A 17,316-nucleotide genomic window follows, 5' to 3' on the forward strand; every position below is an offset into this window, starting at 1 on the left:
GCTGAACCAGGTAAACGTCACATAACGAAATAGTGTGACAGGTTTCATTATGTTTCTGTAGGAGGTGTTGCATGCAAGGTGAGATATTATCCCACAGAGGGCTTTCTCCAGAATCGTGTCTGGATCAGTTGTCTTTGTTGCTGGCATTGAACAAGCTGCAGGCAAATTACTGTTTGTTTGTTTTAAAGAAAACCTTTGTTTGGGCCAGACGACTCTTTTCTGTCTGGCTGCTGTTTGTTGCCGCTCTGCAGGAGCTTTTAGATTGGTTTGTCGGACAATGACACCGAGCGGATGTGGAAATGGGTGGCAGACAAGCTATCGCCCCAGGGTCGAAGTTAATGGCAAAATAAGGACCTAAAATTGGTTCATTCATGTGACAAGTGGAGTCACTTTTTTTTTTTCATCAACATCTTTTCTATTTTTAACAGAGTTTTCAGTGGCATCCTTAACAAACTTGCCCAAAAGCAGTTTATACAGCTTTGTTATTTGAGCTACCATTTGGAAAGGGACCACCCCCCCTTCCTTCATAAATAAATAAATGGTGGCGCATAATGAGCAAAGGAAAACAGCTGATAGGTTTAACGTATTCAACATTATTTACGAGGTGATTATTTTCACCCCTGTGGAGCAAGTAAATAGTCATAAGCAGAGAGCTGATGTATAGTCAGAGTCTCCCCTGGTATTTATCTCAGCAGCGACGTGCTGCTGTTTACACATCCAGGAGTGATTGCCACGATGGACCCGCATTTATGCACATGTAGTAATAAATGATGAGGAAGGAAATGCCTTGACCCAGAAAATTACTCAGGTTACACTTTAATTATAGAGCATAAATAAAAAAAACTGTCATTGTAACACGACATGTTTGATTTATTTTGCCTGTCTTGACACTGCTCATCCTACCCCACACTTAATATGTATATATTTACATACGTGTGGGTGAATATGGGGTGCCACTGTCATAAGGGGCAACGTCTGCATAAGGATAACCGTTCAGATGTGTTAAACTAATTGTTTTCTTAATGTGAAATGTGCAGGTACCACAGCCGTGTGCAGAATAGCCTGCAGAACTGTGTTAAAGGCAGAGCTTTAACAGGATTAACTAGTAGCCATTTAGCTTGTCTTATTACATTCACTTCACCACGGACAATTGGAAACCTTCACTTTGGTTAACTCAATTCTGGTGTTTGTCTTCACTGTTGCTGCCTTTGGCAAAGAAGTTAGTTAAATACTTTCCATTAGGAGAGGTAGGTGGGTGTAACTCGTCACTGTAGGCCGCCTCTCCCAAGTGAATTGGCCGGCTGCTGCTGCTGCTGCTGCTGCTGCTGCTTCACACACGGTCCCAAACCGCCTATGTTGGACTGCTAACTGGTGACACCACTGTGCTTGCACATATGTATTCGTATATGGACGTGTGGCTGCATACTAGCCCCTGTTGCACACAATGATGGAAAGTACAAGTTGCACTTGTTACTTTTTGTTGTGAACATTATCACCAAGTGAAATGTCCTCATCGGCTGGTAAATTGCCATCATAAACAGTTAAAATGTAAAGTTTCAATTTCAAATTTACAGTGACACAATGCACCCTTAAACTTACTTTAAAAAATGAGTCCATTATAAGTTGATGTGACCCTTTTTTTAATAAAACATTTTGCTGTTTAGCAGATATTTGCCCCATTGGGATTGATAAAGAGCAAATAGGGTTGGGCGGTATGACGGTATTATACCGTGTGACGGTATAAAATGTCTACCGGTAGAGATTTTGCAATACCGTTTATACCGGAGAAAGAGCAGATGTCTGCGGCATCTCTCTGAAGTCACTGTAGTTAGACCGCCTCGACACACGGGGGAGCCGGCACTGCAGCAGACTGCTTGGCGTGGTTGCATGAGCACGACGAAGAAGAAACAGCTTTACCGGTTACCCGAGTGATAACAACCATGGCTGAGGCAGAGAGTGAAAGCAGAAGTGGGAGCATAATATAATACATCCATGAGTGGGAGTCACGAGGAAACGGAGGCAGCCCGACCCGCCCAACAAGACGAAAAAGTGAAAAGTGAAAGTAATTCACTCCAGCCGTAATCTTTTTCGATCGATCAGCTGTGTTTACCGTTTCATGTGTCATAGTTCTGATGGTTAGACAGATGAATTAGACCTCTAACACATCCTAAAGTTTGACTTGTCAGAGTTTTTCAGAAGAGGAGTAAGTCAAGTTATAAGCGATGCTAATTTCTGTTAGCCCGTCTATGGTGTTTTACATTATACGTTAGCATTAAGCTAGCGGGCTTTTTATGCTTAGTTGTGACACTGGCTGTGTGTGTTTTAAACGTTGTTTCAAACTATGTGGGTTAACATCTTTGATGCTTTATATGTTGCCGCTTAACATATTGCTTTACTCCTCCATGTGCCATTTTTACTGTAGGACAGGCTAGGACACTGTTTGTTTATTATGGTCACTTCCGTCCCTCCCACACACCGTTTTTCCGTCAGTTGTTGAAAGTTGAGCCCTTTGTGTACTACCATAGACTGTAAAGGTTACTTAGGAACTCTAAAGTAACTTCTTTGATTTTCCCGGTTTGACCTGTTTGAACAGCCATAGACAGCACAGACCGTAGGCATTTTTGTAAAATGCTAATTTGTGATTCTGTGATTTCTTTTTTTATATATATATAGCCTATATAATTGCACTAACTGGAGCCAGACTGCTCTGGCATTTTTCCTGTAGAAATCCAAGTTAAAAAATAAAAGAGGAAAATGATCAAATGCTACAGTATGGTTATTTTAAGCCATTAATTGAATTTACAGGGGGAAAAAAACATACCGTGATATATACCGTTACCGTGATATGAAATTACTCATACCGTGATATAAGATTTTGCTCATACCGCCCAACCCTAAGAGCAAACATAACTTTCAGTTACCTTAACATGTTTTGCATAATAAAAAAGTGCCTGTGGTACAGTATACAACAATTTGGTCACTATTTTAATTCCAACAGCATCTAATAGTAGTGTATGAGGTGCTGTCTACTACTTCTATCTTGAGTCATGCACGGTACTTGTTTGTATCTATAAAAAGAGTTCAAAACTGGAACCATCTAACCACCATGCAGGAGCCGAGCCTGAACTACGGGAGCCCAGCGGGGAGCGCCGGAGGTGGATGTTTAGGAGTTTTTTGTTTAAACAAGTCAACCTGAACTATAAATTCAAATTTGATGGCCCAGCCCTAAGCAGAGCTGACCCTTGGGAGCAAATCCTTGAAGGAGAAATTGGTGAACCTCTAAAGTTTAAAGCTCAAAGGCCTCAACTTTGTGACTATACAACTCCCATTTGACCGTGACCTTGAGAAAGTTTTATCTAGCCGGTTTGAAGTCATACATCCTCATGTTGTTGCTCAGTTCCTCAGTGAGACCGTTCTTTCTCAGCTAGCACCGCTGCTATCTTGCAGAGAGACAGAAAAAAACCCCTCAGTGACGCAACCTAAAAGAATAGGAAGCTCATCAACCCATGCATGTATCACACGTGTGTTTTTTTCAACTTCTTCTACGAAATTCATTTTCATCATCACTTTATTGCACTTAGAGTCTGTGCAGACACAAATTCCTGGTTGAAGCGGAGGAAACACACACACACACACACACACACAGTAGCCAGACGTTACACACAAAGACTGCTATTGTCTGTGTGGAGAAGGCAGTGGCAGTGACACGAACCAATGGGTATTAGCCCCCTTAAGAATGCTATGGAATCAACCAATGGGCGCTGAGCCACTAGAGAGACTAGTATGTTAGGCTGCAGCTGAGCTCAGCACATGGCTTAGACAGGAAAAGTCACAGTGTAAGGAGGAAGATAATCTGCCTGAGCGCAGAAAGCCTTTAATTAAACACCGCTCGCTCCGTTTTCTTCAGTTCAGCCTGAATTAAAACGACACTGAAAGATCTGAGCGTGTCATGAGAACCCTGAACGCAGCGTGGGTGGATGTGCTATACTGTGAAGTCGTACAGACTTCTCCACATGGTCCTCCCCAGAGATTTACATCCTCTATTTATCTACACCCCCCTCCCTCTCCCAAATGTATCACAAAGATTGTTTATAGAAATGAAGTAGAGTCGAGGTAGTGCAGTGTAAACCCCCGGTTTGTTTTTGTTGAGCAACAATTGGAAGCTTGGTCTTGACTTTAGCAGCAGCCCGGCTGCGTGGGCAAGAGGCGTAACGTGTTGAATGTTTCTTTACAAACCGACAGAGGAGAGAAAAACGCGTATGAAAGTGCGTCTGTTGCAGAGCAGGACTTAATTATTAACACCGACAGCCCATATTCAGTGAGAATCAACACGGCACAGTCGGCACTTCCTCCTTGTTTGCTTCACTTACTTCCTCTTCAGGCTTTAAACAGCACGGGCGAGACATTTTGGCAACGACCCGCACAGGAATGAGTTTGTTTTTAATCAACACATTTTTTATAAACTCCTCAACCAACCGTAAAAATGTTTCTCTTTTAGCTCATTCTATGAGCACAGTGATTAAACGCAAAGAGATGCTCAGACTCTAAACCAAACCGCCTCGTGAAACGGGTCATTATAGCTGGGCCAGAGCTAGAACTGAAACAATAAATTAGTTTATTGATCGGTTGATCAACAAACAATTAATTGTTAAGTATAAACAAAATAAAACTGTAATAAAAGTGAGTATTTTCTTCTTTGGTTCAGGTTTGAACTTTGTAACATGTGATGTGAAGATAATGATGTGGTTTTCCATCAGTGTTGTCATTTTACAAGATGGCAGTTAATAAAGAAACTAAGCAGCATGCTAATGAAAATAATTGCCAGTCACACCCTAGTGTGAGATCTGTCATCAAGTATTTTTAAAGTTGAATAATAATGTTTTTTTTCTCTCTATCTAACTGAGTAATTGTTATTACCAGCTGTGGTCTATTAATGTTTCTCACATTCGTAGATGATGACCTCAAATCGCCTTTTCTGTCCCACACACTGTCCAGAATCCAGAGATACTCAGTTCACTATCACATATAAGGAAGGAGAAACACCAGTTCAGCTCCAGAGGTTTTACTGACTGCTGGCTCGCTGGCCTCGTGCTCAATAAGTCACGTATAGTAGATAGAAGGTTTTGTGTGTTTGACTTCTGCATTAACTGAACTCTGGTCTAGATGAAAATGTTTGCTGATTAGGTTTGGTTCATTGTTGCGTCCACAGTCCCTGTGAGCTTCCTCTTGGCCTGAACACAGCTGCGTCGTCTGCAGCCAGTTTCTGAATTTACTCATGGTCCAGTAGGAAACCTATACCTCCTCCACGTCTCTAACCGGATATGGCTTTGACCTCTCCGTGAGACTCTGTTTGATCGTCTTCCTGAGCTAAGCTGCCATTGCATCCTGACCACCGTCGATAGGTCCAGCTGGTCACAGGAAGTGGTGGGCTTCTAGGCTGCAGGGTGATGCATCTGCACCGCGGGACAGCCCACACTGCAGAACGTGATAAAGCCGGAGGCTAATAATATGCTGTGAATGTTATTTGTAGTAAGGGTGTATATCTCTTATAGTCTAATTTGTCTCTTTACACACCTAGACTGTTTCCTGTGAAATGACTGCTGACTTTGTTTCCAAGCTCTGTCAACGTGTGTGTGTGTGTGTCCGTTGACATTTTCACATGTTCAGTTTCAGGTTTGGGATACCACCATCTAGAATAGGCATAAAACAGCTTGTTAAGCAAATTCTGTTCTGTTCTGTTAAGATTTTTTTATTCAGCAGTTATTGTGATATTTATTTGAATTTTTTTTTTTTAGTTAATCTAGAGCTGCAACTAACGCTTATTTTCATTATAGATTAATCTGTTGTTTATTTAAGCGATTAATCGATTAGTTGTTTGGTCAATAAAATGTAAAAAAAAAATATTGAAAAATGTCAATCAGTGTTTCCCAAACCACAAGATGACGTCATCAAATGTCTTGTTTAGTCCACAAACCCAAGAGAGACTCAGTTTATTGTCATAAAGGAACAAAGAAACCAGATATAAACACATTTAAGAAGCTGAAATCAGAGAATTTTGACTTTTTTTCTCAAAAAACTACTCTCTCATTATCAAAATAGTTGACGATTAATTTAATAATCGATTATTGTGTGATTAGTCGATTAATTGTTGCAGCTATGGGACCAACAGTGAAGCTATAACCTCTCAGTTCTGAATAGTGAATGTTTTCTGTGTCATATAATATAAACTCATTATCTTTGACTGTTTTTTTAGGCTTTTCTGACATTTTGAGACCAAATGATTAACTGATTAATGATTAGATGAGACGGCAGGCAGACTAACTGATAATAAATAACATTTTAGTCGCAGCCTGACACACATGGTTAATTAACATACTGTACATTCAGTCTCTGAGCGCTACACCTCCTGCTCTTATACTGCCTCCATCGTCCCGACCTTCCTTTACCGACAGCGTATATATCGCCTCGGCCCTTTGCACAATAGAGAAATGCATTCCAGACGTGCTTCAGTGATATTATTACAATGGTTGGTAGGAACAACTTCCTCAAGCTTTGACTCATTCAGCCTTCCCTGCAGCTGAGCTACCGTTCAGGCCTCAGTTTGCAGGTGCCATCAAGAGCCTCTGACTCCACGATGTTGTTGGATCTATTTTTCTCGACTCCCCGTGGCAACATTCAGCCGTTTCATAAATGTTTTAGTGGCTGCTGCTGTGTGAAATGGTCCATGCTTGTGAAATTGAAAGAGATTTGAGTGCTCAAACCCACCTGATGAGCTGCTTTTTCCTCCTCTTTTGTTTTATGCTTTGTAGAAATGAAACTTTTCTTCATGTTTTAGTTTATTTACATTTCACAACTTTAATTTTAATTCCTTGTTTGGAGAAGGCCTGAGCTGTTTTTGCATCTTTATCTGAAGCATAGTGCAGGTGAAGCGTGCAGGCTTTGCATAAGGTGCAGACAGGTGTTTGGCCCTAATGGAAGAGTTTTACATTATTACATTATTACTGTACAGCTCCTTCTTTTGTCACCACCCCTGCTTGTCTGTACATTTGTGTTTTGGACATAATGAGCGGTTTTAAAGTTCATGTCTTCATTTTGTTAATGTTTATGAAACCGGCGTTACAAGATGACAGCAGCAGATTCATTCTGTGGCTGTTTACAACAAAGGGCATGTGTGTTGGCAGTGATTGAAGCAGTCTAGGCTTTTTGGACAGAGAAAAACATGCAGCTGTACGGTACACTACCTCTGATATTTGCAAATGTCACTTGCACCCATTCCTATTTTGGTTCACCAACACAGCCCCCCTCCTAAAACCTGACTTCCTATTTTCTGTAAATGAACCTGGCATCCACGTGAAACAAAGGCCCCGTCTCTGAGAGCAGCAGGGCCTCGGACTTTGACTATCTGAGAAATCCATCTTATCACTGCGGGGCCGTGACACTGTGAGGAAAGCTTTGTGTTTGTAGTATTGGATCTAGGCCATCAGGAAACGCAGCAGTGCATTACAAGGGTGAGCAATGATGGAATTGATTACAGGAGATGTTTTGAATACGGCTCACTCCTGATCAGCAGCTGCTGCGCTAACTTTAGCTCCTCTCACTGCCGCGTGTTTCAAAAACCAGAGAAATACGCTCACCGGCTGTTCGATATGAAAGATTAAACTTGTTAGTTGAACGTGGGCGGCTTCATATATGTGTGCAGTACAGTAATGGGAAATATGCACCCCTGAACTCCTGCATTATTGATCGCCTGGTTGGAAACAGACTGCGAGTGGTCCGCCTCATGGGTTTCACCGCCGGTCTAGCGTTTGGTTGATGTGTTCTCTCACCAGCAGATGAATTAGAAAAGTAGACGGTTGTAATGTGTTGATGTATCAAAGACAGCCACAGTGCTGCTTCACACCCTCTACTGCTCATTCACTTTATTGATATGTTTATTTGTGAGGATCCCCAGTAGCTGCGCTGCGCTCTAAAGCAGTGGTTCTCAAGATGGGGTCCGGGGACCCACAGGGGTCCTTGAGAGGGTTCAAGCGGGTCCCCAACTTTTTCTTGAAATCTTACCACTTCTTTCTAGAACTTTTTATATAATTTCTTACCACTTTTATCACAAATTGTACCACTTTATCCAGAAATTTATCTACAATATTTCTAAAAATTCATGCCATTGGCCTTAATTTGAATGTACATTGACTACAAAAGTAACGATTTTCAGTATCAGAACAAACATTTGTGTATTTTGCTTCAAAATTTTGTACAATGGGGGTCCGTGGTCTAATTTGTGTCCTTGATGTAAAAAAGTTTTCCTGGGGTCCACATTTACTGCCGTGTTTTTCAACCTTGGGGTCGGGACCCCACGTGGACTCACCTGGAATTCAAATGGCGTCGCCTGAAATGTCTAATAATTGAAAAAAAATTACTGATAAAATGTTTTTATTTAACTAATTATTATTCTTTTAAAAATTATGATTAAAAACACCACACACCATCTTAAACAACTGTATTCTATACTTTCACTTTATCGAATATAAATTGAGTTCAAATAAAATGCAGCATATAAAAATATCTGAGCCGGCGCGGGGTTGACGGCGGGGTCGCCAAAAATTTGTGATGTCAAAATGGGGTCACGAGCCAAAAAAGGTTGGGAACCACTGCCTTAGTGGCTAGCCTAGCAGCTAAAGGGCTGTAAATGGAAAACACAGTTCACACCTAAGAACTCAGGGGTTTTTATATGCTTTAATTACATTTGCTCACCCTTGTAGCTTTACGCTCTGTACAGATGTATGTATGTGAACAGATACACAAATAGCAGAGCGTCATGGTTATTTATATTACTGAGCGCTGAGCAGCCGACTCATGTAAGTCCTCACTTTATTAGATTATGGTGATTAGCATGATGCAACCCGCTAGCTTCTGTGGCCCTCAGGGTACACCACGCACTGGTTCTTTATCCACACAGATAAATGAGCTTTGATATGCACTGAGATATGGCTATTGAACCGCGTTGAGAGGATTACGCTGACACAGAGCTGTTTTTTTTTTTTTTTGAATATCTTTTATTTCTCAGTTACAATAATCTAAGTTTAAGCCTGTCTAATTGTCAGTGATAAGAGCTGAGTGATAGAAATAAACATTTAAATACACAGTCAGAGAACTTGTCTCGATATCACACAGGTGCGTCGCAGTTTGATTTTATATTTAGTTTATAAGTTTATATAAGGAAGCAGTGCAATGTGTTTTTATCACTGCTTAAGTGCAGTGCAGTATAGTGTCTGTGTGTGTGCTTTGCATGTAACGGAAACGGCACAATAAAAAGTGATGCTGGAAGTGTCACAGGGGTGTATTTGTAATATTTAAAGCTGATTCACTGACAAAACGATGATGAAGAAATTATATCATGATATACAATGAAAATATAATGAAAACTGGTTCCATATCTCCTCACAGAATAAAGTTTGCACAGAGTTTTGCAAACGTATTGTGTAATTTATTGCAGTCAATTCAGGAACTTCCTAAAAAAAAGTCCTCTGATTGCATACAAATGGAATCAACAGGAGTTCAAAAGGGTCATGGAAGCAAAATGTGTATTTTTCTCCAAGTGTTGTTCTCCTCAAGCTCCTAATCTAGTTTTATCTGATTCATCTTATAATTTGTCGGGAACAAGTTTTAGTAGCTTTTTTTTTTTTTTTTACAGGACTCAGTTCGTGCCTGATCTAAATTTTTTCCATCCAGCCTTGAGCAGAAAAGATAATACAGCTGCGTGATGCTATTACAGCTACTTGTGACTCTGCCAATCCAGACAGACTCTGTATCTACAGGGTCGACCCTGGCTCGGCTTTGCCGCGGCGCTGGCCCGGGCCGAGCTGAGCCGCGCTACTTTATCACAGCCAGCAGGAAATAGGAAGGGAGCAGCCAGCTGCTGGGTCAGAGGTCAGGCTATAGCATGAGGGGGATGGTGGACAAAAACCTAGTGTTCAGAAAAAAGGGCGGCTTGACTTTTTTTTTTTTTGCTCCGGTCCTGGTTAAGAGTGGTAGATGAGAGATGGAGAGAGGAAACACTGCAGACGTATAGAGGAGGTTCACCAGAAACCCATTCCTGCTACGTCTGAAGCCCACTTGTCAGGGTTGGCATAGCAGCTTAAACAGCAGTAACAGTTGTAGCGGGTCGGCTATTAGGGCCCTGGCTGCTGCTCAGTGTATACAACACACACACACACACACACACACACACGCTGCCCACCCACTACAGAGCTGGTATTGTAGGAGAGAGAGGGACAAGGACAGAGTGAGACAGAGAGATGCTAAAACACTTATCAGCTTGTTCTGCTATGTACGAGATTATAAAAATGTGAAACTAAGTAAGATACAGGTTCAAATCTAAAGTATGTCCTTGATAATGTTTTTCTCTGTCATAGAAACAAAAAAGAAAAGGAAAAAAACCTCAATGAGGTCTCAGTCACAGGGCAGAGCTGGTGCCAGGGACAGCTGTGCCACCCTGTGAGCCTGATGCCGGTCAGGCCAGTGTTGACTTTCACATCCAGTCTCTGTCCCTCACATTCACACAGTATGGATGTTTGCTGTCAGAGCGCACACACCGAGTTCACGTGGACCCACTGTGTGTGTGAGCCAAGACCTACACTTTTTTTGTTTTTTTTGCTGCCGATCCCAAAAAAATCTTGAGCTGTGGCTTGTGACCCCCAGACATTGTTTCAACAACTCAACAAGTGCACAGTCACATGTTTGAGATTTTTTTTTTCGACTGAGCGGTTTTGTGTGTTTGCCTCCTTATGGAAACCTTCCTGTACTTTTACAGGTACACAACCTCGACTGTGTCTTTTTAAAAGAGCAGCGTCTCCAACATGTATTAAAAAAAATAAAATAAAATAATTATTCATGACATTTAAAACACCATGTCCTGTTTGAACATTTGAGAGATTAAGGGTTTTCTCTTTTCATCCTCTCCCAAGATTTTTTAAAGGGCAGGACTCAATTTGTCACATTCTGACATTCATGTTTAGAAATATCAATAGATATCATTATTAGATAGTTTTGTCTTGCCAGAACTGTCAATGACATTTGATCAAATGACTCCCACCCGCACAAATCCCAATCAGGATGATAAGCTGGAACGACTGTTTAAATGTTCACTTCTTCATTCCATTGGATTTTTCCATTGGCTTTTGGTTTGGGTAAACCGCTGCCTGCCAACCCAGTGTTGACTTACATACTAACATATTTTGTATAGCAGGGTAATTGTCACAAGATGTGAGAAGTCAAAAGCTAATGTTACGACATGAACGACATCCAGGTCACGTGACTCAACAGGCCTCCATCCTATCGTTTGATTTCGCTCGCTTGACTCGACAAGAGTTTACAGAGAGTGAGAGTGTAAAAACAACAGGACAAACTCTGGGACAAACATTCACTTGGACTCAAGGATGAGCTGATTAGAGTTTGGTGCTCAAAGGTCAAAGTCACTGTGACCTCACAAAATGCAATGGTTCCGGGGACCCCCAGCGGTCCCTGAGAGGGTCTAAGGGGGTCCCCAACTTTTTCTGGAAATGTTTTACTTTTTTTTTTTTTTTTTTTTTTTTTTTTTTAAATGTTTAAACGTTTTTGGAGAAATTGTTCCACTTTTTTCCAGAAATTTCTCTACAATATTTCAAAAAAATTGCGCCATTGCCCCTAATTTGAACGTTCATTGACTAAAAAAGTAACATTATTCAGCAGAACAAATATTTGTGTATTTCTGGTGTTTGTTTCAAAATTTTGTCCAAGGGGGGGGGTCCGTGGTCTAATTTGTGTCAATTTAGGGGTCCTTGATGTAAAAAAACGAACAAGTCCGTTGTCAACCTGCTTGTGTCTATGAGTGTGTCAGAGCGGGGTTTGGAGGGGTTGAGTGGATGAATGCACGGCTTGCAGATCTTCCAGTGAAATCAGGGTTGATTCCACTTGAAATAGTAAAATATGTTGAGCTCATTATGAGGATGTGGCAGCACTCATCATTAGACTGTGGCAGCAGAGAAATGTGGGCAGAGTAGGTGGTCTTTTGATGTGGCCACATCACACTGCGTGCACTCGAACCCATGCAGCGACACCAAATCAATACGTCAACCACAATCTGAACTGTTCATTTCCCACACTAATAGGATTAAATGATGAGGCCGTTGCCCACAGCGATCGACCTTTTACATGAATCAAAACGTCATCGAAACTTGACAGAATCACTCCTGTGCAAGTGCTGTTGAAACTATTTTTTTAGTCGAGTCATCTACAAACATTCTCGATATTCGATATTCTGCATTTTTACGATAATTTGTATCAGCCATTTTTTTTTACCAATACCGATAAAATAAATGTATTTTAAAATGCATTCCTTTGGCTCTGATGCCGCCGTCTCTCTACATGAAGTCGCCGCTCTTGGCTGTGTGTGTAACAATGTCTCGCCCACTGAACCAAGATCTTTTATCACAGTGTACAAAAAACAAACTGTATCTGTCCAATTCCAGGTCTGTTATTCTAAATTTTGACATCAAATTTTTTGGTTTTGCTGTAAATAAATATTGGTTCTAAATATCGGTTATCAGTTTCCTTGATTAGTAATTATCAGTATCGGCCCTGAAAAACCATATTGTTCGATTCCCTAACCTTGTCATACTCAACAACAAATAAAAGTGCTCTAACCTGCTATGAGCCATGATTGGCTGAGTAGCATCACATGACCAGTGTTATAATATAAAGATGTAGAAAGGCTGCACCGATTACAACAGAATCACTCAGTCAAAATGTAATAAATCTCAATAATTTCCAGATTATAGGTTATTTTTGATTTATCACAATCAGAGCGACCTGAGCCAGTTGCCCATCATCAACGGGCCTACTTGTTAAAATCCACTCCTCAGATCAAATTATTCCAGCGCATATTGTGCACATAGAAACCGTGTCCCCAAGTGAGCTTCTTCAAACATATCATTAGCATTCGCTGGTGAATTAGAAATGAAATGAAATGGTGGGTTTGAAGAGAGGGGCTTAATAAGCTTAAAGTCTTAAGTAGCCCCCATGAATGTTTCAAGTCCTGAGATGAGGAGAGTTGACGAGCGTGTGTGTGTGTGTGTGTAAGACGGCGAGCCGACTACTACTAGATGTGGAGAGGAAGGCTTTGAGTGAGATGAGATGAGATTCAACACATGAACCTGGGAGAGACGGCGCTGCCCCGGTATGATTAGGTAGTAGATGAAAGTGCAGCAGGAGGAGGATGAGGAGGGGGGGGAGTTAGGGGGGGGTTGTTAAACTGGGTAGCTCAGATAAAAGCACAGAGCAGAGCGAAGGTTGACAGAAGAATGGATGAGGCTGCGGCTTTAAGGCTCAGTAGGCCAGTAGGGCCAGGAAGCAGGAGAGCCTCCTGCTGAGACCAGAGCTGCTGAAGAAAACACACACACACACACACACACACACACATCTTCTCCTTCTCCTTCTTCACTGCAAAGCGTACACGATTACGACTGCATGAGCTCTTGAGGGAAATGCCCGGAGTTAGTCGAAGAAGGTCTCATTTTCCACATTGCATCAGTGATGAGGAGAGCCCCCGACATCAAAGACGTACAGTCAGTGGCCGCCGCATCTGCCTCCCAGCTTCCTTTGCTTTGCTGTGGATTTAAAGTGGGCAGTGCAGCGAAAGATTAGACAGCCTATAGCTAGAAGAGCGCTCACTGTTAGAGGATCATTTACTGCTGAGAGGGTACAAATATAACCCTTTATCGCCGTTTGCCATCACTGCGTTTTTTTTTTTTTTCTCACTCTCTCTCAGATTCTCGCACGGTTCCTCCGAGGCGAGCCACCGTCGGTCGCACCCGCTCTGTTCTGGCAGGTTCTCAGTGTACACTAGTAATCTTATTCATCTATCTTCGGTCACTGTCCTTCCTCATTCACTCTTTCCACTCCCTCTCTCTCTCTCTCCCTCTCCACTCATAGGGTGTGTAGAGTAGTGTAGTAGTGTAGTGTAGTGCGGGGCAGCTGCAGCAGAGCCACTCTCAGTGCTGCCTCTCTCGTGCATGTCAATTCCCCCTGCCCAGCAGCCAGGCACAGTCTCGCCTCTGTGCTGCCTCGTAAATCATGGCTTTCTCAGCACAACGTCTCTAATGCTGCTGCGATGGGGCAAACGGGGGTATGGAGACATTGTGCAGCCTGGTTCTCTCATTTCCTAGTCTTCTTTTTTTCCCTTTCTTTTTAAATTTGTATCATCCCCGCTCACTTTTGTCTTCCACAATTAATTATACTCTTCTACTTGTCTTCCTTTTTTATTTATATACAGCAGGGAAAATAATGTTGAACACGTCAACATTTTTCTAATAGAGCTATTGACATGAAATTTTCACCAGATGTCGGCAACAACCCAAGTAATGCATACATACAAAATCCAAACATTTATGTTCAAAAACAAAAAAACAATGAGTAATGCGTTTAAAGGGACAACGAGGAGTTTTGGAAAAGCGAAGTGTTTTCTCACTACATTTATGAGCCTCCGCGCACCGTGAAATTCTTTGACTGGCGCAAGACGGACTCATGTTTTCATTCATCAAGAATTAAAGTCAGAGGTTCAAAGAGGTTCACATACCGTCGTAGTTCCGACCATAAACGGCGATTCGGCTGCGTTATTCTCATTACTCGCCACGAAGCGCTGGTCGGCTCGACCAGCATTTCCGCCACCACTAATAATAACAAAATAACGATAGAGACAAAACGATATATTTATCGAAAATGGGCCCATTAACAAGTGTGGGTAGCGGAGATTCATCCACATTAACATGAGACTTTTTTATAACCGAATAGAAACTCCTCATTGTCCCTTTAAGTGCCATGGCCTCTATGCTGCTCACAATGCAAGGCTATTGACGCGTTCATACTTATTTCCCCTGCTGTGTCTTTGCCCCTACTCTAGGCTGTCGCCCTCCAACCCCTTTTGCAACTGGGACCGAAGCTGTACACTAAAACCCAATGGCCTCCACATCTCACTGTGATTGTGTGTGTGTGTGTGTGTCCTTGAACACTATGTCGTCTCCATGGACCTATGGCTATTTCTGTATCACGGAGGCAGCTAAGGACAATACTCAGTAGAGGAAAACACCGAGTAGAAACCCCGGCTACGAGCTAGACGTCTTAACTTCCACCCTCGACCCCCCCCCTCCTCCGTTAACTACAGTCTGTCTCGCTGCATATTTCACACACCGTAACTTGTTGTTCTTACGGAAGCGCACAGTCGACTTCACTTACTTTTCTAAACATTCACGTTGCCTCCTCGCTCCCTGTCCAAACTCATTTTAAGGCTTTAAAGTCATTGAGTTTGACTCCAGTTGAAAAAATAAGTGAAAACAGATGAAGCGTGACTTTGTATAAACATAGTTTTCTGACTGTCACCAGTGTAACAAGTGTGAAACTTAATCGCTCGTCGTTGAAAATGCAATAGTTGTCCACGACAGAAGTAAACCAGTGATAATGGTTTAATCTGGGTTTTGTTTTTTATTGGATAAAGTATGTGACTGCCAACAGTTAACCCTTAGTCGAACCATTCAGACCACAGCCTGTCATGTAGATCGTATGGACAGAGGTAAAACAAACAGTGAATGCAGATCATCTTCCCGAGCCACCAGTGGAACATGAGTATGTCAGAGAAGTGTCAGTGTTGGATGGCACAGGTGTCAAGATGAATTTATAATAGAAAAAATTAAGAAACAAATGAGAGAGGATGGATATAATCAGCAAACATGTACAAGGAGATGTTTCACTGGAGTAATCTTTTCTATTTGTCTGCGTATGTTTCTTCTGCATCGCTTATTTTCATGACTGACCCCTATTACTAGGTTAGCTAGTGAGATCTTAATGTTGCCTCTGCTCCATAAAGGTTAGATGTGCTTAGAAAAGCAAATGTAAAAGTAAAATGAATTGCAAAAGCACTAGACGTGTAATAACAATTTTTGCGTCTGGGAAATTTTCGGCACTTCCTTTTTTTTGTCCTGTCATTGCCAGTGTCTCACATCGCCTCACTGCATTTCTTTTGCATCGCCACAGATGTCAAAACCAACAAGTTTGCGAAATAGGAAGCTATTTATAGTCGCCTGTGAAAGTTGCATGTTTGATGTGCATTTGAATATTGAAAAATGGACACGTTCCTCTCGTGTAAACTAATCAGTTTTAGCAGAACTCACATTGAAACTTTTCCCCGTCCATTTGTTTTTTGTGAAAATGTCTTTGAAAAAAAAAGTAGAATACACACACAGTCAGTACGTTTACATGCAGAGCTTAATCGAGCTAGGCTCAAAATTCGATTTTGGCGTCAAGTCGGACTTCTGTCCTTGTCTCAATTTACATGCAACTGAGAAAACCGAATAACTGATGGGTCCGTCCCCTCATGCACCGTCACCCGTTGTTTCAGCGGGTTAATACGCCCCCTGTCCTGTTGACTTTTCTGTCACCTCGTAAAAAACTGAATATAAACAACTTAGTAAACTTAATAATAAATTCTCAACTGCAGTTCCCGACCAGACGCGTCAGTCTGGGCTGGACGCGCGAGAATAGGATACGGGCTTCCTTTCTCTCGCTCTCTCTCTCTCTCTCTCTCTTTTTTTAATAAAACACTCTTGCTGGTTGCGCTGTGTGAAATGCATTGACTCGGCGCTGATGTTGGGTTTTTTTCTTTACTTTGCCGGGTTTGGGCGGCTTCTCTGCTCCACTTTGTGCCGTCTCTACTGTTGTGGAGCAGCGCACATGAATTGTCCAGTTATACTCCGACTAAGGCGTATACATGACGGAGAAAATCGAATTCCAATCGCATTATCTGGGTGTCAGTCGGACTAAGGTGTTTACATGCACTTCAGTTGTCCAGTTCTAGTCGGATTAAGGCAATAATTCGTTTTTTTCAAGTGTCATGTAAACGTACTGACTGATTCTTAATGATCAGGTTTAGGACTGATGTGATGCGTTGAAGTCGCCGATGGCGCCGCCGTAACCGCAGTGAAATTACAAAGACCCGTTATCTGACACGATCTGCTCTTGACTCCCACAGGCGGAACCTCACCAAGCTGTCGTTGATCTTCAGCCACATGCTGGCCGAGCTGAAGGCCATCTTCCCCAACGGGCTGTTCCAGGGCGACAACTTCCGCATCACGAAGGCCGATGCCGCCGAGTTCTGGAGGCGCGCCTTCGGGGACAAGTGAGTCGGTTACATGATGTCGCTTTCCACAACCGAATATGATATTTTCTCTGGCGGTTTCCACGCTGCCGTCCTGGAGCCCAGTGGGGTCCCTTACAGGACGTTCCCCAAGAAAC

General features: G+C 42.1%; 1 protein-coding gene across 1 annotated transcript in view; it reads left to right on the forward strand.

Annotated features, from left to right (window-relative positions):
• cbl (Cbl proto-oncogene) overlaps positions 1–17,316 on the forward strand; it is a 49,472-nt gene that overhangs the window by 8,653 nt on the left and 23,503 nt on the right. Inside the window, exon 3 of the mRNA XM_085796527.1 lies at positions 17,054–17,200. Within this exon, the coding sequence (XP_085652653.1) occupies positions 17,054–17,200 (147 nt within the window). The remainder of the gene's footprint in view (positions 1–17,053; positions 17,201–17,316) is intronic.

The sequence above is a fragment of the Trachurus japonicus genome, chromosome 13, assembly GCF_045865225.1.
Source record: "Trachurus japonicus isolate A0001 chromosome 13, Traja_1.0".
Classification (NCBI taxonomy): Eukaryota; Metazoa; Chordata; class Actinopteri; order Carangiformes; family Carangidae; genus Trachurus; species Trachurus japonicus.